General features: G+C 51.1%; 2 protein-coding genes across 4 annotated transcripts in view; both read right to left on the bottom strand.

Annotated features, from left to right (window-relative positions):
• Positions 1 to 27750, bottom strand: part of LOC144506261 (properdin-like) — a 119571-nt gene that overhangs the window by 37967 nt on the left and 53854 nt on the right. Inside the window, exons 1-6 of one of the 3 annotated variants that reach the window (XM_078232125.1) lie at positions 23707 to 23815; positions 20797 to 20947; positions 11345 to 11505; positions 8742 to 8912; positions 8045 to 8242; positions 6655 to 6828 (exon numbers count right to left, since the gene is read on the bottom strand). The exons of 1 other annotated variant lie outside the window; for it this stretch is intronic. In XM_078232125.1, coding sequence (XP_078088251.1) covers positions 6655 to 6828; positions 8045 to 8242; positions 8742 to 8912; positions 11345 to 11505; positions 20797 to 20947; positions 23707 to 23764 — 913 coding nt within the window. In that variant the 5' untranslated portion in view covers positions 23765 to 23815. Of the gene's footprint in view, positions 1 to 6654; positions 6829 to 8044; positions 8243 to 8741; positions 8913 to 11344; positions 11506 to 20796; positions 20948 to 23706; positions 23816 to 27750 lie in introns of those variants that run through there. One more of the 3 variants, XM_078232124.1, reaches the window with a different exon arrangement.
• Positions 1 to 27750, bottom strand: part of LOC144506107 (properdin-like) — an 89324-nt gene that overhangs the window by 38091 nt on the left and 23483 nt on the right. The gene's annotated exons all lie outside the window — the stretch shown is intronic.

Below are 27750 nucleotides of genomic sequence, written 5' to 3'. Positions count from 1 at the left end.
GCAGCACCCGCAATGCCACACACACAACCATGCAGCATCCAGCAATTCCACACACACACACACACAACCATGCAGCATCCAGCAATGCCACACACACAAATGCAACCATGCAGCATCCAGCAATGCCACACACACAACCATGCAGCATCTAGCAATGCAACACACACAAACACACAACCATTCAGCGTCCAGCAATGCGACACACACACACAACCATGTAGCATCCAGCAATGCAACACACATGCACGCCATGCAGCATCCAGCAATGCCACACACACACACGCGCAACCATGCAGCATCCAGCAATGCCACTCACACACGCAACCATGCAGCATCCAGCAATGCCACACACACAACCATGCAGCATCCAGCAATGCAACACATACACAACCATGCAGCATCCAGCAATGAAACACACACATGCAACCATGCAGCATCCAGCAATGTCCCACACATACGCACAACCATGCAGCATCCAGCAATGCCACACATGCACACCATGCAGCATCCAGCAACGCCACACGCACACATGCAACCATGCATCATCCAGCAATTCAACACACACGCAACCATGCAGCATCCAGCAATGCCACACACGCGCGCAACTACGCAGCATCCAGCAATGCCACACACATGCAACCATGCAGCATCCTGAAATGTCACACACACATGCAATCATGCAGCAGCCAGCAATGCCACACACACGCGCGGACAACTATGCAGCATCCAGCAAAGCCACACACGCGCATGCAACCATGCAGCATCCAGCAATGTCACAAAGACACACACACACAGAGAACCATGCAGCACCCAGCAATATCACAGACACACACGAAACAATGTGGCACCCAGCAATGCCATACATACATGCAACCATGCAGCATCCAGCAATGTCAGACACACACAACCATGCAGCATCCAGCAATGCAACACACACACGCGACCATGCAGCATCCAGCAATGCAACACACACACACACACAACCATGCAGTGTCCAGCAATGCCACACACACACACACAACCATGCAGAATCCAGCAATGCAACACATGCACACGCAGCCATGCAGCATCCAGCAATGCAACACACACACGCAACCATGCAGCATCAAGCAATGCAACACAAACACAGAACCATGCAGCATCCAGCAATGCCACATACACACACACACACAACCATGCAGCATCCAGCAATGCCACGCACCCACACAACAATGCAGCATCCAGCAATGTCACACACACACACACACATGCAACCATGCAGCATCCAGCAATGTCACACACACAACCATGCAGCATCCAACAATGTCACACACATGCACACAATGCAGCACCCAGCAATGCCACACATACACGCAACCATGCAGAACCCAACAATGCCACACACACATGCAATCATGCCGCATCGAGCAATGCCACACACACAGGCAACCACGTTGCATTCAACAATACAACACACACAGTGATGCAGTATCCAGCAATGCAACACACACATACAAATATGCAGCATCCAGCAATGCAGCACACATACATAGCGATGCAGTATCCTGCAGTGCAACACACACATACACACAACCATGCAGCATCCAGCAATGGATTCATTTAATAATGCAACACTCAACTAATCTCCATGACAAACCCACATCAATGTAACCCCCCACCCCAGCACTGGAGCATCCAGTATTGCATCCCACAACAGACACTCCCCATGTAATGCACTCCCCATGACAGACACTCCCCGTGACAGATACTGTGCAGACTAATTCACCTCCTGCCTCCCCGCAAAGCCTGTCCACCATTCACAAGGACACAAGTCAGGAGTGTGATGGAATACTCTCCCACTCGCCTGGATGGGTGCAGCTCCAACAACACTCGAGAAGCTCAAAACCATCCAGGACAAAGCAGCCCCCGCTCGATCGACACGCTAACCACAAACACTCACTCCCTCCACCACCGACACACAGTGACAGCCGTGTGTACCGTCTACAAGATGCACTGCAGCGACTCACCAAGGCTCCTTAGGCAGCACCTTCCAAACCCACCACCTCGACCATCTAGAAGGACAAGGGCAGCAGATACCTGGGAACACCCCCACCTGGAGGTTCCCCCTCCGAGAGACTCACCATCCCGACTGGGAAATATATCGCCATTCCTTCGCAGTCACTGGGGTCAAAATCCTGGAATTCCCTCCCTAACGGCATTGTGGGTCAACCCACCGCACGAGGACTGCAGCGATTCAGGAAGGCAGCTCACCACCACCTTCTCAAGGGGCAACTAGGGATGGGCAATAAATGCTGGCCCAGCCAGCGACGCCCATGTCCCACAAATAAATTAAGGATAAACCCCCCCCATCACAGACCCTCCCCATCACTGACCACTTGCCCATCCAGTTCTGAGATAAGGGAACCTGTGTCTGGATGGATCACCATTGGACGGTGTACCCAAACCCTTCACCGCCGGGGCTCTGTGGTCAGATCCCCAGTGGGGAACATGTTTGTCTCAGTGGTGGGTAACTGACTCCCCCCCCCCCCCCCCCCCCCCCCCGCCCCTCCTGGGAAGCGCAGTCAGATATCGGAGTGAGATCTTTCTCACTGACCATTTCCCTCGGATAGACACAGGGTGTCACTCTCCCTCCACCCCAGTCAGAGAATCGTACAGTACTGAAAAAGCCCTTCAGCCCATCGATTCTGCACCGACAGGAACCATCACTAAAGTGGCGCTAATTCTGCACTTGTCCCATATCCTTAAATGTTCTGATGATTCAAGTGTTAATCCAAATATTTTTTAAAGGTTGTGCGGTTTCCGGCTTCCGCTCTCTTCCCGGGCCGTGCATTCCCGATTCCCGCCGCCCTCTGTGTAAAAAAGTTTTTTTCTTAACTCCCCTCTCTTCTGCTCCTCACCCTAAAACTGTGCCCTCTCGTGACTGACCCCTCAACCAAGGGGAGCAGCTGTTCCCCACTCACCCTGTCCACACCCCTCAAAATCGTATACACTTCAATCATGTCCCCACCCCCCACCCCCAGCCCCCAGCCTTCTCTGCTCCAGAGAAAACAATCCAAACCTACCCAATTCTGCTTATAGCTCAAACGCTCCATCCCAGGCAACGTCCTGGTGAATCTCCTCTGCACCCCCTCCAATGCGATCACATCCTTCCTATAGTGCGGCGACCAGAACTGCACACAGTGCTCCAGCTGTGGCCAACATTCTGTACGGCTCCAATATTATCTCTTGCTCTTGTGCTCTGTGCCAGGACTGATTAAAACAAGCGTCCCAAAGGCCATCTTAACTAAAAGAGAAAATGCTGGAAAATCTCAGCGGGTCTGGCAGCATCTGCGTCTTCGCAAAGGGGCATCTGGACTCGAAACGTCCGCTCTTTTATGACCTATTATGAAGGTGATAGATAGGGTGAACGGTGGGAAGCTTTTTCCCAGATCAGAAGTGACGATCACGAGGGGTCACGGGCTCCAGGTGAGAGGGGCGAAGTATAACTCAGATATTAGAGGGATGTTTTTTACACAGAGGGTGGTGGGGGCCTGGAATGCGCTGCCAAGTAGGGTGGTGGAGGCAGACACGCTGACGTCGTTTAAGACTTACCTGGATAGTCACATGAGCAGCCTGGGAATGGAGGGATACAAACGATTGGTCTAGTTGGACCAGGGAGCGGCACAGGCTTGGAGGGCCGAAGGGCCTGTTTCCTGTGCTGTACTGTTCTTTGTTCTTTTCTCTCCTGACAGATGCTGCCAGACCCGCTGAGATTTTCCAGCATTTTCTCTTTTGGTTTCAGATTCCAGCATCCGCAGTAATTTGCTTTTGTTCTTCTTAACTGTCCTATTTGCCTGCTCAGGGATCCGTGAATAATTACCCCAAGATCTCCCTGTTCCTCTGAGTTTCCCAGTAAACATAGAAACATAGAATACAGGTGCAGGAGTAGGCCATTCGGCCCTTCGAGCCTGCCCCACCATTCAATGTGATCATGGCTGATCATGCACTTCCAGTATCCCTGCTTTCCCTCCAAAACCCCTTCATCCCGTTAGCCACCAGGGCCACGTCCAGCTCCCTCTTTGAACATATCTAACGAACCGGCCCCAACAGCTTTCTGTGGGTGAGAATTCCACAGGTTCACAACTCTCTGAGTGAAGAAGTTCTTCCTCATCCCAGTCCTGAATGGCTTATCCTTTATTCTTAGACTGTGACCCCTCGTTCTGGACTTCCCCAACATCGGGAACATCCTTCCTGCATCCAGCCTGTCCAGTCCCATCAGGATTTTATATGTTTCTATGAGATCCCCTCTCATTCTTCTAAATTCCGGTGTCCTGCCATTCATGAAATACTCCCTTGCCTTGTTACTTCTTCCAAAGCGCCCCACCTCACACCTTATCAGGGTTAAATACCATCTGCTACTGCTCTGTACATCTGACCAACCCATCTTGCTGTAACCTACGGCCACCTCCTTCACTACTAACCTCCCGGCAAACTTGCTTCTCATTCCCTCCACATTCTTATCGATATCATTTATGTAGATAGCAAACAATAAGGGACCCAACACAGTGGTGGGCCACTGGACACCGGCCTCCACTCACTTCTACCACCACTCTGTGTCCTATCGCTAAGCCAATTTCGGGTCCATCTCACCAAGTTTCCCTGAATTCCACCTTCTCAATCAGGCTCCCATGTGGGGCCTTGTCAAAGGCTTTGCTAAAATCCATATAAACCACATCAACTGCACTACCCACATCCTCACACTTGATCACAGTTTTGAAAAATTCTATCAAATTTGTTAGGCGTGACCTCCCTCTGACAAAGCCAGGCCCCCTAATTAACCCATGCCTTTCCAAGTGGAGATTCATTCTTTTCCTTCAGAGGTTTCTCCAGTAGTTTCCCCACCACTGACGTGAGACTCATTTCCTGGTTCATCTCTATCACCCTTCTTGGAAAGTGGAACCACATTATCCGTCCTCCAGTCCTCTGCTACTTCCCATGTGGAGACGCCGGCGTTGGACTGGGGTGGGCACAGTAAGAAGTCTCACAACACCAGGCTAAAGTCCAACAGGTTTATTTGGCAGCACTAGCTTTCAGAGTCTCAATCTCCTTCATCAGGTGAGTGAGGACTTGTGTTCACAAACAGGGCATATAAAGACACAAACTCAATTTACAAGATAATGGTTGGAATGCGAGTCATAGAATCATAGAAACCCTACAGCACAGAAAGAGGCCATTCAGCCCATCGAGTCTGCACCGACCACAATCCCACCCCGGTCCCATCCCCATATCCCAACACATTTACCCACTAATCCCTCTAACCTACGCATCTCAGGACACTAAGGGCAATTTTAGCATGGCCAATCAACCTAACCCATACATCTTTGGACTGTGGGAGGAAACCGGAGTACCCGGAGGAAACCCACGCAGACACGAGGAGAATGTGCAAACTCCACACAGACAGTGACCCAAGCCGGGAATCGAACCCAAGTCCCTGGAGCTGTGAAGCAGCAGTGCTAACCACTGTGCTACCGTGCCGCTCATTTACAGATAATCAAGTCTTAAAGGTACAGACAATGAGTGGAGAGAGGGCCAAACACAGATTAAAGAGATGTGTATTGTCTCCAGCCAGGACAGTTCGTGAGATTTTGCAAGCCCAGTGAGATTTTTGCGAGCCCGGTTAGTGAGATTTTTGCAACCCCCACGACTTGCCTGGGCTTGCAAATCTGATCTTCGGGTAAGCGTTCTCCAAGGCGGCACGGTAGCACAGTGGTTAGCACTGCTGCTTCACAGCTCCAGGGTCCCGGGTTCGATTCCGGCTCAGGTCACTGTCTGTGTGGAGTTTGCACATTCTCCTCGTGTCTGCGTGGGTTTCCTCCGGGTGCTCCGGTTTCCTCCCACAGTCCAAAGATGTGTGGGTTAGGTTGATTGGGCAGGTTAAAAATTGCCCCTTAGAATCCTAAAATGCGTAGGTTAGAGGGATTAGCGGGTAAATATGTGGGGGTAGGGCCTGGGTGGGATTGTGGTCGGTGCAGACTCGATGGGCCGAATGGCCTCCTTCTGCACTGTAGGGTTTTTATGATTTATGATTTAAGGCGGCCTTCACGACACACGACAACGCAGAGTCGCTGAGCAGAAACTGATAGCCAAGTTCCACACACACGAGGACGGCCTCAACCGGGATCTTGGGTTCATGTCACACTATCTGTAACCCCCTTGCTAGGCTTGCAAAATCTCATCCACTTAACCTGTGCTTAATGCTCTCTCCACTCACCTGTACCTTTAAGACTTGACTACCTGTAAAGACTCGCATTCCAACCATTATCTTGTAAATTGAGTTTGTGTCTTTATACGCCCTGTTTGTGAACGGAACTCCCACTCACCTGAAGAAGGAGCTTGGGGCTCCGAAAGCCAGTGCTGCCAAATAAACCTGTTGGACTTTAACCTGGTGTTGCGAGACTTCTTACTGCGCTTCCCCTGTGGCCAGAGAGGAATTAAAAACTTGCGTCAGATCCCCTGCAATTTCCTGCCTTGCCTCCCACAGCAGCCTAGGGCACGATTCACCCAGGCCTGAGGATTTCTCCATCTGTAAGATCGTCAGAGCCTCCAATACCTCCCCATTTCCAATGTCAAACAGTGCAAGTTCCTCCCCAGACAGAGCAACATTCTCCTCCCCACCTGGACAGGGAATCTCGGTGTTGCAGTGAGTATTCTTGACGGAAACCCCAGGACACTCAGCGCCACCGTGCTTGGGAGCTGGTTGGTCACATCGCCTCTCCTGACGAACTTTGCCAATGCCACAGGTTGTAGAACACTCTGACACGTCAGTCCAGGCTCCCCAATTCCCTGAAACTAAACGCAGAGAGGGATACAGAGAGAGAGAGAGAGTGAGACAGCAACCTAGAGCCAAATCATTTACTGACAAAGACCAAATTGTCCCCTGTACCGTCCAGCCCATCCCCTGGTATCCCTGTGACCAGGGGCCCTTCCCTTGTGTCCCTGCACTGTAGGGCCCTTCCTCCAGTCTCCCCTAACTGTGGGGCCCTTCCCCTGGTGTCCCTGCACCGTGGGGCCCTTCTCCTGGTGTCCCTGCACCGTGGGGCCCTTCCCCTGGTGTCCCTGTACCGTGGGGCCCTTCCCCTGGTGTCCCTGTACCGTGGGGCCCTTCTCCTGGTGTCCCTGCACCGTGGGGCCCTTCCCCTGGTGTCCCTGCACAGTGGGACCCTTACCCTGGTGTCCCTGCACTTTAGGGCCCTTCCCCTGGTGTCCCTGCACTTTAGGGCCCTTCCCCTGGTGTCCCTGCACTTTAGGGCCCTTCCCCTGGTGTCCCTGCACTTTAGGGCCCTTCCCCTGGTGTCCCTGCACTTTAGGGCCCTTCTCCTGGTGTCCCTGCACCGTGGGGCCCTTCCCCTGGTGTCCCTGCACCGTGGGGCCCTTCCCCTGGTGCCCCTGCACTTTAGGGCCCTTCCCCTGGTGTCCCTGCACCGTGGAGCCCTTCCCTTGTGTCCCTGCACCATGGGGCCCTCCCCCTGGTGTCCCTGCACCGTGGGGTCCTTCCCTTGTGTCCCTGCACTGTGGGGTCCTTCCCTTTTGTCCCTGCACTGTGGGGGCCTTACCCTGGTGTCCCTGCACCCCGGGGCCCTTCCTCCAGTCTCCCCTAACCATGGGACCCTTCCCCTGGTGTCCCTGCACCGGGGACCCTTCCCCTCGTGTCCTGTGCCCTGGGGCCCTTCCCCTGATATCCCTGTGCCCTGGGGCCCTTCCCCTGGTGTCCCAGCACCATGGAGCCCTTCTCCTGGTGTCCCTGCACCGTGGGGCCCTTCCCCTGGTGTCCCTGCACCGTGGGGCCCTTCCCCTGGTGTCCCTGCACCGTGGGGCCCTTCCCCTGGTGTCCCTGCACCATGGAGCCCTTCTCCTGGTGTCCCTGCACCGTGGGACCCTTTCCCTACTTTCCCTGCACTGTGGGACCCTTCCCCCCGGCGTCCCTGCGCCGTGAGGCCCTTCCCCTGGTGTCCCTACACCGTGGGAAGAGTTCCCAGGTTTAATCAGTAAATCTGCTTGAACTCACTGGGACAGAATGGTAGGAAGTCACATGGACTGGATTCTGTGTTGCTTGCAGGGCAAGGTTCACCAGGTGGATACACAGAAGGTGCTGGGTTGTTGCAAAGTCGAGTTCGCCTTCGGACCGGAATCAATTCGGGTCTTTCATTTTGACAGGTTTGACCACACGAGGCCCAATGTCCCCACGGTGACCAGGATCCATGGGCTGTCAAATACAAGGGCAGGTTAGAGCAACTCAATGAATAGACAATAGAATCTACAGCCAAACTCTCTGCAACATCTGTACAGAAACACTGAGCCCAGGGCTCAACATCTGGATGTGACACAGAGCCCAACATCTGTACAAAACACAGGGCCTGACATCTGTACAAAACACAATCTCCAACATCTGTACAAAACACATTATCCAACATCTGTACAAAACACATTATCCAACATCTGTACAAAATACAATCTCCAACATCTGTAACAAACAGCATCTTCAACATCTGTACAAAACAGCCCAATGTCTGTGCAATATGCAGACAGAGCCAAACACAAAATGCAGACAAATCCCAGGCAAGTGAGAGTGACCGATGGATAGACGGAGGCAGAGAGAGAGAGAGAGAGAGAGAGATGAGGGAAAGGGAGATTCAGAGAGGACAAGATAGGGCAAGAAGAGAGAGTGACAGAGAGAAGGGAGGGTGATGAAGATTCACACTCACTGGGGCAGATCTGTTTGGTATCACATCTTTCAACCTCGAGATCAGGTCCGTAACATTGGCCCCCACACGAAGGGAGAGGGTCTGAGCAGCTGCGATTTCGTGCCTTCTGACCAATGGCACATGTGACTGAACAGTGGGTCCAGTGAGACCACGAACTCCACCCACCATCAACTAGAACACAGAACAGAGAGAAGATCACTTTGGAACACGGACCCACGCGACAGGACAAAACATGGCCCTGCATATTAGCTGGGAAACCCCAAAGTCAACCAGTAGCCCAGAAACGTAGCCCTGGCTGATAGTTCAGAAACACAAACCCAACCAATAGCCCAGAAAGAAGTGGTGTTCTGTCTCTTGAAGAGCATTAAGGTGGATAAGTCCCCAGGGCCCAATGGGATCTACCCCAGGTTATTGAGAGAGGCAAGAGAGGAGTTTGCAGGGACCCTGACAATGATCTTTGTATCTTCGCGAGCCACACCAGTAGCCCAGAAACACAGCCCCAATCGATAGCCCAGAAACACAGCCCCAACCAATAACCCAGAAACACAGCCTTGACCGATAGCCCAGAAACACAGCCCCAACCAATAGCCCAGAAACACAGCCCTGACCGATAGCCCAGAAACACAGCCCCAACCAATAGCCCAGAAACACAGCCCTGACCGATAGCCCAGAAACACAGCCCCGATCGATAGCCCAGAAACACAGCCCCAACCAATAACCCAGAAACACAGCCCTGACCGATAGCCCAGAAACACAGCCCCGATCGATAGCCCAGAAACACAGCCCCAACCAATAACCCAGAAACACAGCCCTGACCGATAGCCCAGAAACACAGCCCCGATCGATAGCCCAGAAACACAGCCCCGACCGATAGCCAGAAACACAGCCCTGACCGATAGCCCAGAAACACAGCCCCGACCGATAACCCAGAAACACAGCCCCAACTGATAGCCCAGAAGCACAGCCCTGACTGATAGCCCAGAAACACAGCCCCGACCGATAGCCCACAAACACAGCCCGACCGATAGCCCAGAAGCACAGCCCTGACCGATAGCCCACAAACACAGCCCTGACCGATAGCCCACAAACACAGCCCCAACCGATAGCCCAGAAACACAGCCCCGACCGATAGCCCACAAACACAGCCCCAACCGATAGCCCAGAAACACAGCCCCGACCGATAGCCCACAAACACAGCCCCGACCGATAGCCCGGAAACACAGCTCCGACCAATAGCCCAGAAACACAGCCCTGTCAGATAGCCAGAAACACAGCCCCGACCGATAGCCCAGAAACACAGTCCTGACCGATAGCCCAGAAACACAGCCCCGACCGATAGCCCAGAAACACAGCCCCGACCGATAGTCCAGAAACACAGCCCTGACCGATAGCCCAGAAACACAGCCCCGACTGATAGCCCGGAAACACAGCCCCGACTGATAGCCCGGAAACACAGCCTCGACCGATAGCCCAGAAACACAGCCCCGACCGATAGCCCAGAAACACAGCCCTGACCGATAGCCCACAAACACAGCCCCGACCGATAGCCCAGAAACACAGCTCCGACCGATAGCCCAGAAACACAGCCCCGACCGATAGCCCAGAAACACAGCCCCGACCGATAGCCCAGAAACACAGCCCCGACCGATAGCCCAGAAACACAGCCCCGACCGATAGCCCAGAAACACAGCCCCGACCGATAGCCCAGAAACACAGCCCTGACCGATAACCCAGAAACACAGCCCTGACCGATAGCCCAGAAACACAGCCCTGTCAGATAGCCAGAAACACAGCCCCGACCGATAGCCCAGAAACACAGTCCTGACCGATAGCCCAGAAACACAGCCCCGACCGATAGCCCAGAAACACAGCCCCGACCGATAGTCCAGAAACACAGCCCTGACCGATAGCCCAGAAACACAGCCCCGACTGATAGCCCGGAAACACAGCCCCGACTGATAGCCCGGAAACACAGCCCCGACCGATAGCCCAGAAACACAGCCCCGACCGATAGCCCAGAAACACAGCCCTGACCGATAGCCCACAAACACAGCCCCAACCGATAGCCCAGAAACACAGCTCCGACCGATAGCCCAGAAACACAGCCCCGACCGATAGCCCAGAAACACAGCCCCGACCGATAGCCCAGAAACACAGCCCCGACCGATAGCCCAGAAACACAGCCCCGACCGATAGCCCAGAAACACAGCCCCGACCGATAGCCCAGAAACACAGCCCTGACCGATAACCCAGAAACACAGCCCTGACCGATAGCCCAGAAACACAGCCCCGACCGATAGCCCAGAAACACAGCCCCGACCGATAGCCCAGAAACACAGCCCCGACCGATAGCCCAGAAACACAGCCCCGACCGATAGCCCAGAAACACAGCCCCGACCGATAGCCCAGAAACACAGCCCCGACCGATAGCCCAGAAACACAGCCCCGACCGATAGCCCAGAAACACAGCCCCGACCGATAGCCCAGAAACACAGCCCCATTCAATTGGTCACCTCGAGTTCTGTGGGCACTCACCAACCCACTGACACTGTGTCTCTAACCCTTGTACTCTAGCCTGGGTTAACCTGGCCCCGGTTACTCACCCGCACAACATTCGTAGTCAATGCAGGATCTTGTCTGTAGGTTTTCATGACCAGCACATTGCCCCTTCCCGTAGCAAATTCGCCACCGCTGCTGTACTCCCTCCTTGCAGCTCACCGTACACGGTGACCACTCGGTCCACTCTGTCCACTGTGCAATTGGGCTAGGCGGTCACAGAAACATTCTCAATAATCGGATACCACACAGAGAATCACAAATACTGTTCACAGTGTAATGATACTGTGCCTTAAAGAAATGTATTTCAGTCATGTTTCTCTGCAGGTTTTTTGAGCAGGTCCTAGTATTTTATCAGTGCTGTACTGTCTGTAACCGGTGTCCTCTAATTGTAACTGAAGCACAGTAAGAGTCATTATGCTGATTTTAATCTGAACTAATGCAGTGTCCTGGGGGTCTTACACAATTGCTGAGCAGAGCTTGATTTGGGGATGATTGACAGGTCAGGTGAGAAGCCTGGGGCCAGTTTTTTTCCACAGAAAAGTCCAATTCTCGTTTTGTTTCCCAGTTGCTGTTAGAACCTGGTGGAAACAGGCAGTGAGTCTCTCTGACTCTCTCTCCAGAGGCATGCTGAATGCTCCAGGACCGGAAAACCTCAGAGATTTGATTCAAAATTCAAAGGACCAATTCATAGCAGGAGTTACAAAGCTGCACCATCCAGCATCATGTGAGCATACTTGCTTTCTGTACTAAGTCCAGACCAGGGATTATGTCTGTGGGATGGTTTTTAACTTGGAACAATAGAGACAGCTAGTTGTTAGGAGTTACACTGTGTCATGTCAATTCTTGTCATTGGTAAAAGTTATGCTAATACTTCTTATTATATTCTAACTGTGTTCATAAATAAACTCTGTTTGATAAAAGCTCCCAAGTGGGTCACTTGAATCATACCTGAATGTTTGTTCTAATGCCAAAATTGAATGTAAAAGTTAGGTTCCAGGCTAACTACATAAAACACCTTAGAAATACTGGCCTGGGTCTCATCAACACTCAGAATAACCCAGAACAATCTTCCACATGTTACAGAGTAAATAATTTGACACCTATCCTCCCTGAAAAAATGCAACATCTAAAAGCAACCTCACTGTCCCCATCAAACACTCCCAGGACAGGAACAGCACGGGGTTAGATACAGAGTAAAGCTCCCCAACAACGTCCCCATCAAACACTCCCAGGACAGGAACAGCACAGGGTTAGATACAGAGTAAAGCTCCCTCTACACTGTCCCCATCAAACACTCCCAGGACAGGTACAGCACAGGGTTTGATACAGAGTAAAGCTCCCCCTATACTGTCCCCCATCAAACACTCCCAGGACAGGTACAGCACGGGGTTAGATACAGAGTAAAGCTCCCTCGACACTGTCCCCATCAAACACTCCCAGGACAGGTACAGCACGGGGTTAGATACAGAGTAAAGCTCCCTTGACACTGACCCCATCAAACACTCCCAGGACAGGTACAGCACGGGGTTAGATACAGAGTAATGTCCCTCTTCTCTGTCCCCATCAAACACTCCCAGGACAGGTACAGCACAGGGATAGATACAGAGTAAAGCTCCCTCCACACTGTCCCCATCAAACACTCCCAGGACAGGTACAGCATGGGGTTAGATACAGAGTAAAGCTCCCTCTACACTGTCCCCCGTCAAACACTCCCAGGACAGGTACAGCATGGGGTTCGATACAGAGTAAAGCTCCCTCTACGCTGTCCCCATCAAACACTCCCAGGACAGGTACAGCAAGGGGTTAGATACAGAGTAAAGCTCCCTCTACACTGTCCCCATCAAACACTCCCAGGACAGGTACAGCACAGGGATAGATACAGAGCAAAGCTCCCTCTACACTGTCCCCATCAAACACTCCCAGGACAGGTACAGCACGGGTTTAGATACAGAGTAAAGCTCCCTCTACACTGTCCCTATCAAACACTCCCAGGACAGGTACAGCACGGGGTTAGACACAGAGTAAAGCTCCCGCTACACTGAGAGGGGCTATATCCTCGGGTTCAGCCACTGAGTCTATATGGGTAGAACTGAGGAATAAGAAGGGGGAAATCACTTTGCTAGGGTTGTACTATTGGCCCCCAAATAGTCAGCGGGAAATTGAGGAGCAAAAATATAAAGAGATTACAGATAGCTCCAAGAAAAATAGGGTGGTAATAGTCGGAGATTTTAACTTTCCCAACATTGACCGGGACAGCCATAGTATTAGAGGGTTGGATGGAGAGAAATTTGTTGAGTGTATTCAGGAGGAATTTCTCATTCAGTTTGTGGATGGCCCGACTAGAGAGGGGGCAAAACTTGACCTCCTCTTGGGAAATAAGGAAGGGCAGGTGACAGAAGTGTTAGTGAGGGATCACTTTGGGACCAGTGACCATAATTCTATTGGTTTTAAGATAGCTATGGAGAATGATAGGACTGTCCCAAAAGTTAAAATTCTAAATTGGGCCAAGGCCAATTTTGATGGTGTTAGGCAGGAACTTTCAAAAGTTAATTGGGGGAGTCTGTGGGAAGGCAAAGGGACGTCTGGTAAGTGGGAGGCTTTCAAAAGTGTGTTAACCAGGGTTCAGGGTAAGTACATTCCTGTTAGAGTGAAGGGCAAGGCTGACAGAAGTTGGGAACCCTGGATGACTCGGGATATTGAGGGCCTGGTCAAGAGGAAGAAAGAGGCACATGACGTGCATAGGCAGCTGGGATCAAGTGGATCCCTTGAAGAGTATAGGGGGTGTAGGAGTCGAGTTAAGAGAGAAATCAGGAGGGCAAAAAGGGGACACGAAATTGTTTTGGCAGATAAGGCAAAGGAGAATCCAAAGAGCTTCTACAAATATAAAGGTCAAAAGAGTAACAAGGGAGAGAGTAGGGCCTCTTAAGGATTAACAAGGTCATCTATGTACAAGAGATGGATGGGATCCTAAATGAATATTTCTCATCAGTATTTACTGTTGAGAAAAGCATGGATGCTAGGGAACTTGGGGAAATAAACAGAGATGTCTTGAGGAGTGTACATATTACAGAGAAGGAGGTGCTGGAAGTCTTAAAGCGCATCAAGGTAGATAAATCCCCAGGACCTGATGAAGTTCTCTGTTAGCTCGCAAACAGAGAAGGGTTATAGACAGTCCAGAGGGAGGATGGACGGGGGATAGAGAAGGGGAGAGCTCAGACCAAAGGATTGAGATGTGTTTACTTTAATGCCAGGAGTATAGTGAATAAAGGGGATGAGCTCAGAGCGTGGATCGATGCCTGGAAGTGTGATGTGGTGGCCATTATGGAGACTTGGATGTCTCAGGAGTGGGAAAGGGTCGATCACTTTGCTGGGAGTTTTCTATATGCGGCCCAACAGTAACAGGGAGGTGGAGGAGCAGATAGGGAAACAGATCCTGGAGAGTTGCAATAATAGCAGAGTTGTTGTGATGGGAGACTTTAATTTCCCAAACATAGATTGGAATATCCCTAGGGTAAGGGGATTGGATGGGGAGGGGTTCGTTAGGTGTGTTCAGGAGGGTTTCCTGACACAGCATGTGGACAAGCCTACAAGAGGAGAGGCTGTACTTGATCTCATACTGACCAATGAGCCTGGACAGGTGTCAGATCTCTCAGTGGGAGAGCATCTTGGGGATAGCGATCATAACTCTATCTCCTTTATGCTTGCATTGGAAAGAGAGAGGATCAGGCAAGCTAGGAAAGTGTTTATATGGAGTAAGGGGAAATATGAAGACATAAGGCAGCAAATTAGAGGAGTAAATTGGAAGGAGGTATTCTTGGGGAAATGTACTGAAGAGAGGTGGCCGTTTTTCAAGGAATGTCTGTCTAGAGTTCTACAGGACAATGTTCCGAGCAGACAGGGAGGAGTTGGTCGGTTAAAGGAACTGTGGTGCACGAAAGCTGTGCGGGACCTGGTCGAGAAGAAAAGGAAAGCGTACAAAAGGTTCAGAGAGTTTGGCAAAGATAGGGATCTAGATGAGTATACGGCTTGTAGGAAGGGACTAAAGAAGGAAATTAGAGAGCCAGAAGGGGTCACGAGAAGGCCTTGGCAGGGAGGATTAAGGAAAACCCTAAGGCGTGCTATAAATATGTGAAGAGTAAAAGGATGAGACGTGAAGGAATAGGGCCTATAAAAGGTGAAGGCGGGAAAATCTGTACGGAACCAGTAGAAATGGCAGAGGTGCTGAATGAGTATTTTGCCTCGGTTTTCACAGAGGAGAAGGACCTGGGTGGATGTACTGTGGGCTTGCGGTGGACTGAAAAGATTGAGTATGTGGACTTTAAGAAAGAGGTTGTGCTGGAATCTTTGAATGGCATCAAGATAGATAAGTCGCCAGGTCCGGATGGGATGTACCCCAGGTTACTGTGGGAGGCGAGGGAAGAGATTGCAGAGCCTCTGGCGATGATCTTTGCGTCGTCGATGGAGACGGGGGAGGTGCCGGAGGATTGGAGGATTGCGGATGTGGTTCCTATTTTCAAGAAGGGGAATAAGGATAGCCCAGGAAATTACCGACCGGTGAGTCTAACCTCAGTGGTTGGTAAGCTGATGGAGAAGATCCTGAGGGACAAGATTTATGAGCATTTAGAGAGGTTTAGTATGCTCAAGAATACTCAGCATGGCTTTGTCAAGGGCAGATCGTGCCTTACGAGCCTGGTGGAGTTCTTCGAAAATGTGACTAAACACATTGACGAAGGGAAGGCGGTAGATGTGGTTGATATGGATTTTAGCAAGGCGTTCGATAAGGTCCCCCATGCAAGGCTTCTAGGAAAAGCGAGAGGGCATGGGATCCAAGGGGCTGCTGCCCGCTGGATCCAGAACTGGCTTGCCCAAAGGAGGCAGAGACTGTGTATAGATGGGTCTTTTTCTAATTGGAGGTCGGTCACCAGTGGTGTGCCCCAGGGATCTGTTCCGGGACCCTTGCTGTTTGTCATTTTCATAAATGACCTGGATGAGGAAGCGGAGAGATGGGTTGGTAAGTTTGCCGACGACACGAAGGTTGGTGGGGTTGTGGATAGTCTGGAGGGATGTCAGAAGTTACAACGGGACATAGATAGGATGCAAGACTGGGCGGAGAAGTGGCAGGTGGACTTCAACCCAGATAAATGCGTAGTGGTCCATTTTGGTAGGACAAATGGGATGAAGGAGTACAATATAAAGGGAAAGACTCTTAGTACGGTAGAGGATCAGAAGGACCTTGGGGTCCGGGTCCATAGGACTCTAAAATCGGCCCCGCAGGTGGAGGAGGTGGTTAAGAAGGCGTATGGTGTGCTGGCCTTTATCAATCGAGGGATTGAGTTTAGGAGTCCGGGGATAATGATGCAGCTATATAAAAGACTCTCGTCAGACCCCACTTGGAGTACTGTGCTCAGTTCTGGTCGCCTCATTACAGGAAGGATGTGGAAAAGATTGAAAGGGTGCAGAGGCGATTTACAAGGATGTTGCCTGGATTGAGTGGCATGCCTTATGAGGATAGGCTGAGGGAGCTTGGTCTTTTCTCCTTGGAGAGACGTAGGATGAGAAGAGACCTAATAGAGGTATACAAGATGTTGAGAGGCATAGATCGGGTGGACTCTCAGAGGCTTTTTCCCAGGGTGGAAATGGCTGCTACGAGAGGACACAGGTTTAAGGTGCTGGGGGGTAGGTACAGGGGAAATGTTAGGGGGAAGTTTTTCACACAGAGGGCGGTGGGCGAGTGGAATCGGCTGCCGTCAGTGGTGGTGGAGGCGAACTCAATAGGGTCTTTTAAGAGACTCCTGGATGAGTACATGGAACTTAATAGGATGGAGGGTTATAGGTAGGTCTAAAAGGTAGGGATATGTTCGGCACAACTTGTGGGGCCGAAGGGCCTGTTTTGTGCTGTAGTTTTTCTATGTTTCTATGTTTCCAAGTGCATCCCAGGACATTGTGGGAGGCTAGGGAGGAAATTGCGGGTCCCGTAGCCGAGATATTTGAATCATCGATAGTCACGGGTGAGGTGCCTGAAGATTGGAGAGTGGCAAATGTTGTGCCTTTGTTTAAAAAGGGCTGCAGGGAAAAGCCTGGGAACTACAGGCCGGTGAGCCTCACATCTGTGGTGGGTAAATTGTTGGAAGGTATTTTGAGAGACAGGATCTACAGGCATTTAGAGACGCAAGTACTGATTAGGGACAGTCAGCATGGCTTTGTGAGTGGAAAATCATGTCTCACAAATTTGATTGAGTTTTTTGAAGGGGTAACCAAGAAGGTAGATGAGGGCAGTGCAGTTGATGTTGTCTACATGGACTTTAGCAAGGCCTTTGGCAAGGTACCGCATGGTAGGTTGTTGCATAAGATTAAATCTCACGGAATCCAGGGTGAGGTATCTAAATGGATACAAAATTGGCTTCTTGACAGAAGCCAGAGGGTGGTTGTAGAGGGTTGTTTTTCAAACTGGAGGCCTGTGACCAGCGGTGTGCCTCAGGGATCAGTGCTGGGTCCACTGTTATTTGTCATTTATATTAATGATTTGGATGAGAATATAGGAGGCATGGTTAGTAAGTTTGCAGATGACACTAAGATTGGTGGCATAGTGGACAATGAATCTCCAATTGCAACGGGATCTTGATCAATTGGGCCAGTGGGCTGACGAATGGCAGATGGAGTTTAATTTAGACAAATGCGAGGTAATGCATTTTGGTAGATTGAACCAGAGCAGGACTTACTCAGTTAATGGTAGGGCTTGGGGGAGAGTTACAGAACAAAGAGATCTAGGGGTACATGTTCATAGCTCCTTGAATGTGGAGTCACAGGTGGACAGAGTCGTGAAGAAGGCATTCGGCATGCTTGGTTTCATCGGTCAGAACATTGAATACAGGAGTTGGAACATCTTGTTGAAGTTGTACAAGACATTGGTAAGGCCACACTTGAAATACTGTGTGCAATTCTGGTCACCCTATTATAGAAAGGATATTATTAAACTGGAAAGAGTGCAGAAAAGATTTATTAAGATGCTACCAGGACTTGTTGGATTGAGTTATAAGGAGAGGCTGGATAGACTGGGACCTTTTTCCTCTGGAGCGTAGGAGGCTGAGGGGTGACCTTATAGAGGTCTATAAAATAATGAGGGGCACAGATCAGCTGGATAGTCAATATCTTTTCCCAAAGGAATGGGAGTCTAAAACTAGAGGGCATAGGTTTAAGGTGAGAGGGGAGAGATACAAAAGTGTCCAGAGGGGCAATTTTTTCACACAGAGGGTGGTGAGTGTCTGGAACAAGCTGTCAGAGGTAGTAGTAGAGGCGGGTACAATTTTGTCTTTTAAAAAGCATTTAGACAGTTACATGGGTACGATGGGTATAGAGGGATATGGGCCAAATGTGGATAATTGGGATCAGCTTAGGGTTTTTAAAAAAAAGGTGGCATGGACAAGTTGGGCCGATGGGCCTGTTTCCATGCTGCAAGCTTCTATGACTGTTCCCCCATCAAACACTCCCAGGACGGGTACAGCACAGGGTTAGATACAGAGTAAAGCTCCCTCTACACTGTCCCCCATCAAACACTCCCAGGGCAGATACAGCATGGGGTTAGCTACAGAGTAAAGCTCCCTCTGCACTGTCCCCATCAAACACTTCCTGGACAGATACAGCACGGGGTTAGATACAGAGTAAAGCTCCCTGTGCACTGTCCCCCATCAAACACTCCCAGGGCAGATACAGCATGGGGTTAGATAAAGCTCCCTCTACGCTGTCCCCCATCAAACACTCCCAGGACAGATACAGCACGGGGTTAGATACAGACTAAAGCTCCCTCTGCACTGTCCCCATCAAACACTCCCAGGACATGTATAGCACGGGGTTAGATACAGAGGAAATCTCCCTCTACACTGTCCCCCATCAACCACTCCCAGGACATGTATAGCACGGGGTTAGATACAGAGGAAATCTCCCTCTACACTGTCCCCATCAAACACTGATGTGGAGATGCCGGCGATGGACTGGGGTAAACACAGTAAGAAGTTTAACAACACCAGGTTAAAGTCCAACAGGTTTATTTGGTAGCAAAAGCCACACAAGCTTTCGGAGCTCCAAGCCCCTTCTTCAGGTGAGTGGGAATTCTGTTGACAAACAGAGCATATAAAGACACATCAATTTACATGAATAATGGTTGGAATGCGAATACTTACAACTAATCAAGTCTTTAAGATACAAACAACGTGAGTGGAGAGAGCATCAAGACAGGTTAAAGAGATATGTATTGTCTCCAGACAAGACAGCCAGTGAAACTCTGCAGGTCCAGGCAGGCTGTGGGGATTACAAATAGTGTGACATGAACCCAATATCCCAGTTGAGGCCGTCCTCGTGTGTGCGGAACTTGGCTATCAGTTTCTGCTCAGCGACTCTGCGCTGTCGTGTGTCGCAAAGGCCGCCTTGGAGAACGCTTACCCGAATATCAGAGGCCGAATGCCCGTGACCGCTGAAGTGCTCCCCAACAGGAAGAGAACAGTCTTGCCTGGTGATTGTCGAGCGGTGTTCATTCATCCGTTGTCGTAGCGTCTGCATGGTTTCCCCAATGTACCATGCCTCGGGACATCCTTTCCTGCAGCGTATCAGGTAGACAACGGGTTGTCTATCTCCACTCACGTTGTTTGTATCTTTAAGACTTGATGAGCTGCAAGTATTCGCATTCCAACCATTATTCATGTAAATTGAGTCTGTGTCTTTATATGCCCTGTTTGTGAACAGAATTCCCACTCACCTGAAGAAGGGGCTTGCAGCTCCGAAAGCTTGTGTGGCTTTTGCTACCAAATAAACCTGTTGGGCTTTAACCTGGTGTTGTTAACCTGTGTTGTCTATACAGAGTAAAGCTCCCTCTACACTGTCCTCATCAAACACTCCCCGGACAGGTACAGCACGGGGTTAGATACAGAGTAAAGCTCCCTCTACACTGTCTCCCATCAAACACACCCAGGACAGGTACAGCACGGGGTTAGATACAGAGTAAAGCTCCCTCTACACTGTCCCCCATCAAACACTCCCAGGACAGGTACAACACGAGGTTAGATACAGAGTAAAGCTCCCTCTACACTGTCCCCATCAAACACTCCCAGGACAGGTACAGCACGGGGTTAGATACAGAGTAAAGCTCTCTCTACACTGTCCCCATCAAACATTCCCAGGACAGGTACAGCACGGGGTTAGATACAGAGTAAAGCTCTCTCTACACTGTCCCCCATCAAACATTCCCAGGACAGGTACAGCACGGGGTTAGATACAGAGTAAAGCTCTCTCTACACTGTCCCCATCAAACCCTCCCAGGACAGGTACAGCACGGGGTTAGATACAGAGTAAAGCTCCCTCTACACTGTCCCCATCAAACACTCCCAGGACAGGTACAGCACGTGGTTAGATACAGAGTAAAGCTCCCTCTACACTGTCCCCATCAAACCCTCCCAGGACAGGTACAACCCGGGATTGGGAGAAATAGTTTGTGTGTGTGACTCACCTGCAGGAGTGTGAGATCCCGCCTTCTTCCAGCTGAAAGCAGTAGTTGATATTCAGACAACAATCCTCTTGTTCAATGCCAGGTCCAATCAGATCCACGCACTTCCCTGTCTGACTGTCCATTTCACTGAAACAGCTCACCTCCTCTGCCTCTGACACAGGACAGATTATTAAAGCACCTTGCACTGACTCTGGCAAGCTTGCTAACAGAGTGGTTCAGTGGAGGAGGAATAAACCGTAACTAGGGAAGCATCTACACTGACCATTAACCCTGTAGGTACAGACAGTTGTCCGATCGCTGTGCGAACACAGGTACAGCGTCCGATCGCTGTGCGAACACAGGTACAGCGTCCGATCACTGTGCGGAGACAGGTACAGCGTCCGATCACTGTGCGGAGACAGGTACAGCGTCCGATCACTGTGCGGAGACAGGTACAGCGTCCGATCACTGTGCGGAGACAGGTACAGCGTCCGATCGCTGTGCGGAGACAGGTACAGCGTCCGATCGCTGTGCGGAGACAGGTACAGCGTCCGATCGCTGTGCGGAGACAGGTACAGCGTCCGATCGCTGTGCGGAGACAGGTACAGCGTCCGATCGCTGTGCGGATACAGGTACAGCGTACGATCGCTGTGCGGACACAGGTACAGCGTATGATCACTGTGTGGACACAGGTACAGCGTACGATCGCTGTGCAGGCACAGGTACAGCGTCCGATCGCTGTGCGGATACAGGTACAGCGTACGATCACTGTGCGGACACAGGTACAGCGTACAATCACTGTGTGGATACAGGTACAGCGTACGATCGCTGCGCAGACACAGGTACAGCGTACGATCGCTGCGCAGACACAGGTACAGCGTACGATCGCTGTGTGGATACAGGTACAGCGTACGGTCGCTGCGCGGACACAGGTACAGTGTACGATCGCTGTGTGGACACGGGTACAGCGTACAATCACTGTGCGGACACAGGTACAGACTACGATCACTGCGCAGACACAGGTACAGCGTATGATCGCTGTGCGGACACGGGTACAGCGTACGATCACTGCGCAGACACAGGTACAGCGTACGATCACTGTGCAGATACAGGTACAGCATACGATTGCTGTGCGGACACAGGTACAGCGTCCGATCGCTGTGTGGATACAGGTACAGCGTACGATCGCTGCGCAGACACAGGTACAGCGTACGATCGCTGCGCAGACACAGGTACAGCGTACGATCACTGCGCAGACCCAGGTACAGCGTACGATCACTGTGTGGATACAGGTACAGCGTACGGTCGCTGCGCGGACACAGGTACAGCGTACGATCGCTGTGTGGACACGGGTACAGCGTCCGATCGCTGTGCAGGCACAGGTACAGCGTACGATCGCTGTGTGGACACGGGTACAGCGTCCGATCGCTGTGCAGGCACAGGTACAACGTACGATCGCTGTGTGGACACGGGTACAGCGTACGATCGCTGTGCAGGCACAGGTACAACGTACGATCGCTGTGTGGACACGGGTACAGCGTCCGATCGCTGTGCGGATACAGGTACAGCGTCCGATCGCTGTGTGGATACAGGTACAGCGTACGATCACTGTGTGGATACAGGTACAGCGTACGATCACTGTGCAGATGCAGGTACAGAGTCCAATCACTGTGCGGAGACAGGTACAGCGTCCGATCGCTGTGTGGATACAGGTACAGCGTACGATCACTGTGCGGACACAGGTACAGCGTACGATCGCTGCGCAGACACAGGTACAGCGTACGATCGCTGTGTGGATACAGGTACAGCGTACGATCACTGTGTGGATACAGGTACAGCGTACGATCGCTGTGCAGACACAGGTACAGCGTACGATCACTGTGCGGAGACAGGTACAGCGTACGATCATTGTGCGGACACAGGTACAGCGTCCGATCGCTGTGCGGACACAGGTACAGCGTCCGATCACTGTGCGGAGACAGGTACAGCGTCCGATCGCTGTGTGGATACAGGTACAGCGTACGATCACTGTGCGGACACAGGTACAGCGTACGATCACTGTGCGGACACAGGTACAGCGTACGATCGCTGCGCAGACACAGGTACAGCGTACGATCGCTGCGCAGACACAGGTACAGCGTACGATCACTGTGCGGAGACAGGTACAGCGTACGATCACTGTGCGGACACAGGTACAGCGTACGATCGCTGCGCAGACACAGGTACAGCGTACGATCACTGTGCAGACACAGGTACAGCGTACGATCGCTGTACAGGCACAGGTACAGCGTCCGATCACTATGTGGACACAGGTACAGCGTCCGATCACTGTGCAGACACAGGTACAGCGTACGATCGCTGTACAGGCACAGGTACAACGTACGATCACTGTGCGGAGACAGGTACAACGTACGATCACTATCCAGACACAGGTACAGCGTACGATCGCTGTGCAGGCACAGGTACAGCATACGATCGCTGCGCAGGCACAAGTACAACGTACGATCACTGTGCGGACACAGGTACTGCGTACGATCGCTGTGCAGACACAGGTACAGCGCACGATCACTGTGTGGACACAGGTACTGCGTACGATCGCTGTGCAGACACAGGTACAGCGCACGATCACTGTGTGGACACAGGTACAGCGTCCGATCGCTGTGCACACACAGATACAGCGTCCGATCGCTGTGCGGACACAGGTACAGACGGTGTCTGAACAAGCACTATCTCAGACAGACACTGGCTGGAGTTTTACTGTTCTGCCTGCCACGGATATCGGAGCGGGCGAGGGGCAGACATTTGGGAGGTCCGGTGACCTCGGGTGGGGTTTTACGGTTTTGGGACAAGGCCGTTAAATCCTGCCCTCTCTCTCTGTGGGGCTATCTCCGACACCACATTGAATTTCAGGGACACACTGAACACTGGTACCTGTGGCTGCGGTCAGGACACAGAGGATGGTGATAAGCAGCAGGATCCTGTTGTTCATGTTGGGGTCTGGGAACGGCCTCAGGCTCTGACTGGCGATGGTGAGGGTACTGTCAGATGTGGTGCAAACTGCAACCTTTAGTGGGAAGGAAAAGTCCCCGAGCTCACTGACCTCGCAGGGCCGGTGGAGTGGCTCTGATTACCCAATGTCCGCTCGGGGAATCTGTCACCTCCGCACTGGCAACATAGAACATAGAACATTACAGTGCAGTACAGGCCCTTCGGCCCTCGATGTTGCGCCGACCAGTGAAACCAATCTAAAGCCCCTCTAACCTACACTATTCCAATATCATCCATATGTTTATCCAATGACCATTTGAATGCTCTTAATGTTGACGAGTCCACTACTGCTGCAGGCAGGGCATTCCACGCCCTTACTACTCTCTGAGTAAAGAACCTACCTCTAACATCTGTCCTATATCTATCACCCCTCAATTTAAAGCTATGTCCCCTCGTGCTACCTATCACCATCCGAGGAAAAAGGCTCTCACTATCCACCCTATCTAATCCTCTGATCATCTTGTATGCCTCTATTAAGTCACCTCTTAACCTTCTTCTCTCTAACGAAAACAACCTCAAGCCCCTCAGCCTTTCCTCATACGATTTTCCCACCATACCAGGCAACATCCTGGTAAATCTCCTCTGCACCCTTTCCAACACTTCCACATCTTTCCTATAATGCGGTGACCAGAACTGTACGCAATACTCCAAATGCAGCCGCACCAGAGTTTTGTACAGTTGCAGCATGACCTCCTGGCTCCGAAACTCAATCCCTCTACCAATAAAAGCTAACACACCGTACGCCTTCTTAACAACCCTATCAACCTGGGTGCCAACTTTCAGGGATCTATGCACATGGACACCCAGATCCCTCTGTTCAAGCACACTACCAAGTATCTTACCATTAGCCCAGTACTCTGTATTCCTGTTACTCCTTCCAAAGTGAATCACCTCACACTTTTCCGCATTGAACTCCATTTGCCACTTCTCAGCCCAGCTCTGCAGCTTATCTATGTCCCTCTGTAACCTGCCACTTCCCTCCGCACTGTCTACAACTCCACCGACTTTAGTGTCATCCGCAAATTTACTAATCTATCCTTCCATGCCCTCATCCAGGTCATGAATAAAAATGACAAACAGCAGCGGCCCCAAAACAGATCCTTGTGGTACACCACTAGTAACTGAACTCCAGGATGAATATTTCCCATCAACCACCACCCTCTGTTTTCTTACAGCGAGCCAATTCCTGATCCAAACCACTAAATCACCCTCAATCCCATGTGTCCGTATCTTCTGCAATAGCTTACCATGGGGAACCTTATCAAACGCTTTGCTGAAATCCATATACACCACATCAACCGCTTTACCCTCATCCACCTCTTTGGTCACCTTCTCAAAGAACTCAATAAGGTTTGTGAGGCACGACCTACCCTTCACAAAACCGTGCTGACTATCCCTAATCAAATTATTCCTTTCTAGGTGATTATAAATCCTATCTCTTATAATCCTTTCCAATACTTTGCCCACAACAGAGGTAAGGCTCATCGGTCTATAATTACCAGGGTTGTCCCGACTCCCCTTCTTGAACAAGGGGACAACATTTGCTATCCTCCAGTCTTCTGGCACTGTTCCTGTAGACAATGACGACACAAAGATCAAAGCCAAAGGCTCTGCAATCTCCTCTCTAGCCTCCCAGAGAATCCTAGGATAAATCCCATCCGGCCCAGAGGACTTATCTATTTTTACCCTTTCCAGAATTGCTAACACCTCCTCCTTGTGAACATCAGTCCCATCCAGTCCAACAGCCTGCATCTCAGTACTCCCCTCGACAACACTGTCCCTCTCCAGTGTGAATACCGATGAAAAATATTCATTTAGTGCCTCTCCTCTTCAGACTCCACGCACAACTTCCCACTCCTGTCCTTGACTGGCCCTAATCTTACCCTCGTCATTCTTTTACTCCTGACATACCTATAGAAAGCTTTAGGGTTTTCCTTGATCCTACCTGTCAAAGACTTCTCATGTCCCCTCCTGGCTCTTCTTAACTCTCTCTTTAGGTCCTTCCTGGCTAACTTGTAACTCTCAAGTGCCCTAACTGAGCCTTCACGTCTCATCTTAACATAAGTCTCCTTCTTCCTCTTCACAAGAGATTCAACCTCCTTTGTAAACCACAGTTCCCTCACACGTCTGCTTCCTCCCATCCTGACAGGTACATATTTATCAAGGACGCGTAGTAGCTGTTCCTTGAACAAGCTCCACATTACAATTGTGCCCATCCCCTGCAGTTTCCTTCTCCAACCTATGCCAGCTAAATCTCGCCTAATTGCATCATAATTTCCTTTCCCCCAGCTATAACTCTTGCCCTTTGGTATATACCTATCCTTTTCCATTGCTAAGGTAAACGTAATCGAATTGTGGTCACTGTCACCAAAGTGCTCACCTACCTCCAAATCTAACACGTGGCCTGGTTCATTACCCAGTATCAAATCCAATGTGGCCTTGCCTCTTGTTGGTCTATCTACATACTGCATCAGGAAGCCTTCCTGCACACATTGGACAAAAACTGACCCCTCTAAAGTACTCGAACTATAGCTTTTCCAGTCAATATTTGTAAAGCTAAAGTCCCCCAGTACAACTACCCTGTTACTTTCGCTCCTATCCAGAATCATCTTTGCAATCTTTTCCTCTACATCTCTGGAACTTTTCGGAGGTCCATAAAAAACTCCCAACAGGGTGACCTCTCCTTTCCTGTTTCTAACCTCAGCCCAAACTACCTCAGTAGACGAGTCCTCATCAAAAGTCCTTTCTGCCACCATAATACTGTCCTTGACTAACAATGCCACACCTCCCCCTCTTTTACCACCTTCCCTGCACTTACTGAAACATCTAAACCCCGGAACCTGCAACAACCATTCCTGTCCCTGCTCTATCCATGTCTCCGAGATGGCCACAACATCGAAGTCCCAGGTACCAACCCAAGCTGCAAGCTCACCCACCTTATTCCGGATGCTCCTGGCGTTGAAGTATACACACTTCAAACCGCCTTCCTGCCTGCCAGTACACTCCTGCGACTCTGAAACTTCATCCATGACCTCACTACTCTCAACCTCCTGTACACCGGAGCAACAATTCAGGTACCCACCCCCCTGCTGAATTAGTTTAAACCCTCCCGAAGAGCATGAGCAAATACCCCCCCCCCCCCCCCCCAGATATTGGTACCCCTCTGGTTCAAGTGCAGACCATCCTGTTTGTAGAGGTCCCACCTACCCCAGAAAGAGCCCCAATTATCCAGGTATCTGAAACCTTCCCTCCTGCACCATCCCTGTAACCACGTGTTCAACTGCTCTCTCTCCCTATTCCTCTCCTCACTATCACGTGGCACGGGTAACAAACCGGAGATAACAACTCTGTTTGTTCTAGCCCTAAGCTTCCACCCTAACTCCCTGAATTTCTGCCTTACATCCCCATCCCTTTTCCTACCTATGTCTTGAGTGCCTATGTGAACCACAACTTGGGGCTGGTCCCCCTCCCCCTTAAGGATTTAGAAAACACGATCCGAGACATCGTGGACTCTGGCTCCTGGGAGGTAACACACCAACCGCGAGTCTCTCTCGTTCCCGCGGAATCTCCTATCCGTCCCTTTAACTATGGAGTCCCCAATGACTAATCCTCTACTCCTCTCCCCCCTTCCCTTCTGAGCCACAAGGACAGACTCTGAGCCAGTGACCTGTATCCCATGGCTTACCCCTGCTAAGTCATCCCCCCCCCCCACCAACAGCACCCAAAAGTGTACTATCCCCAATTTCTACGACATTTTTTGTTTCTCCCCCCACTTGGATGGCTCCCTGTACCTTGGTGCTGTGGTCAGTTTGCTCATCCTCCCTTTCCCTACCCTGCTGAGCTGCCGGGCCGGACTCTGCGCCCGGAGGCGCTGTTGCTTCCTCCAGGAACCAGAGTTGACCCTTTGTGGCAGACATTGCTGTCCCA

Source organism: Mustelus asterias, chromosome 17, assembly GCF_964213995.1.
Source record: "Mustelus asterias chromosome 17, sMusAst1.hap1.1, whole genome shotgun sequence".
NCBI lineage: Eukaryota > Metazoa > Chordata > Chondrichthyes > Carcharhiniformes > Triakidae > Mustelus > Mustelus asterias.
This window is presented reverse-complemented; position numbering and strand designations above follow the sequence as displayed.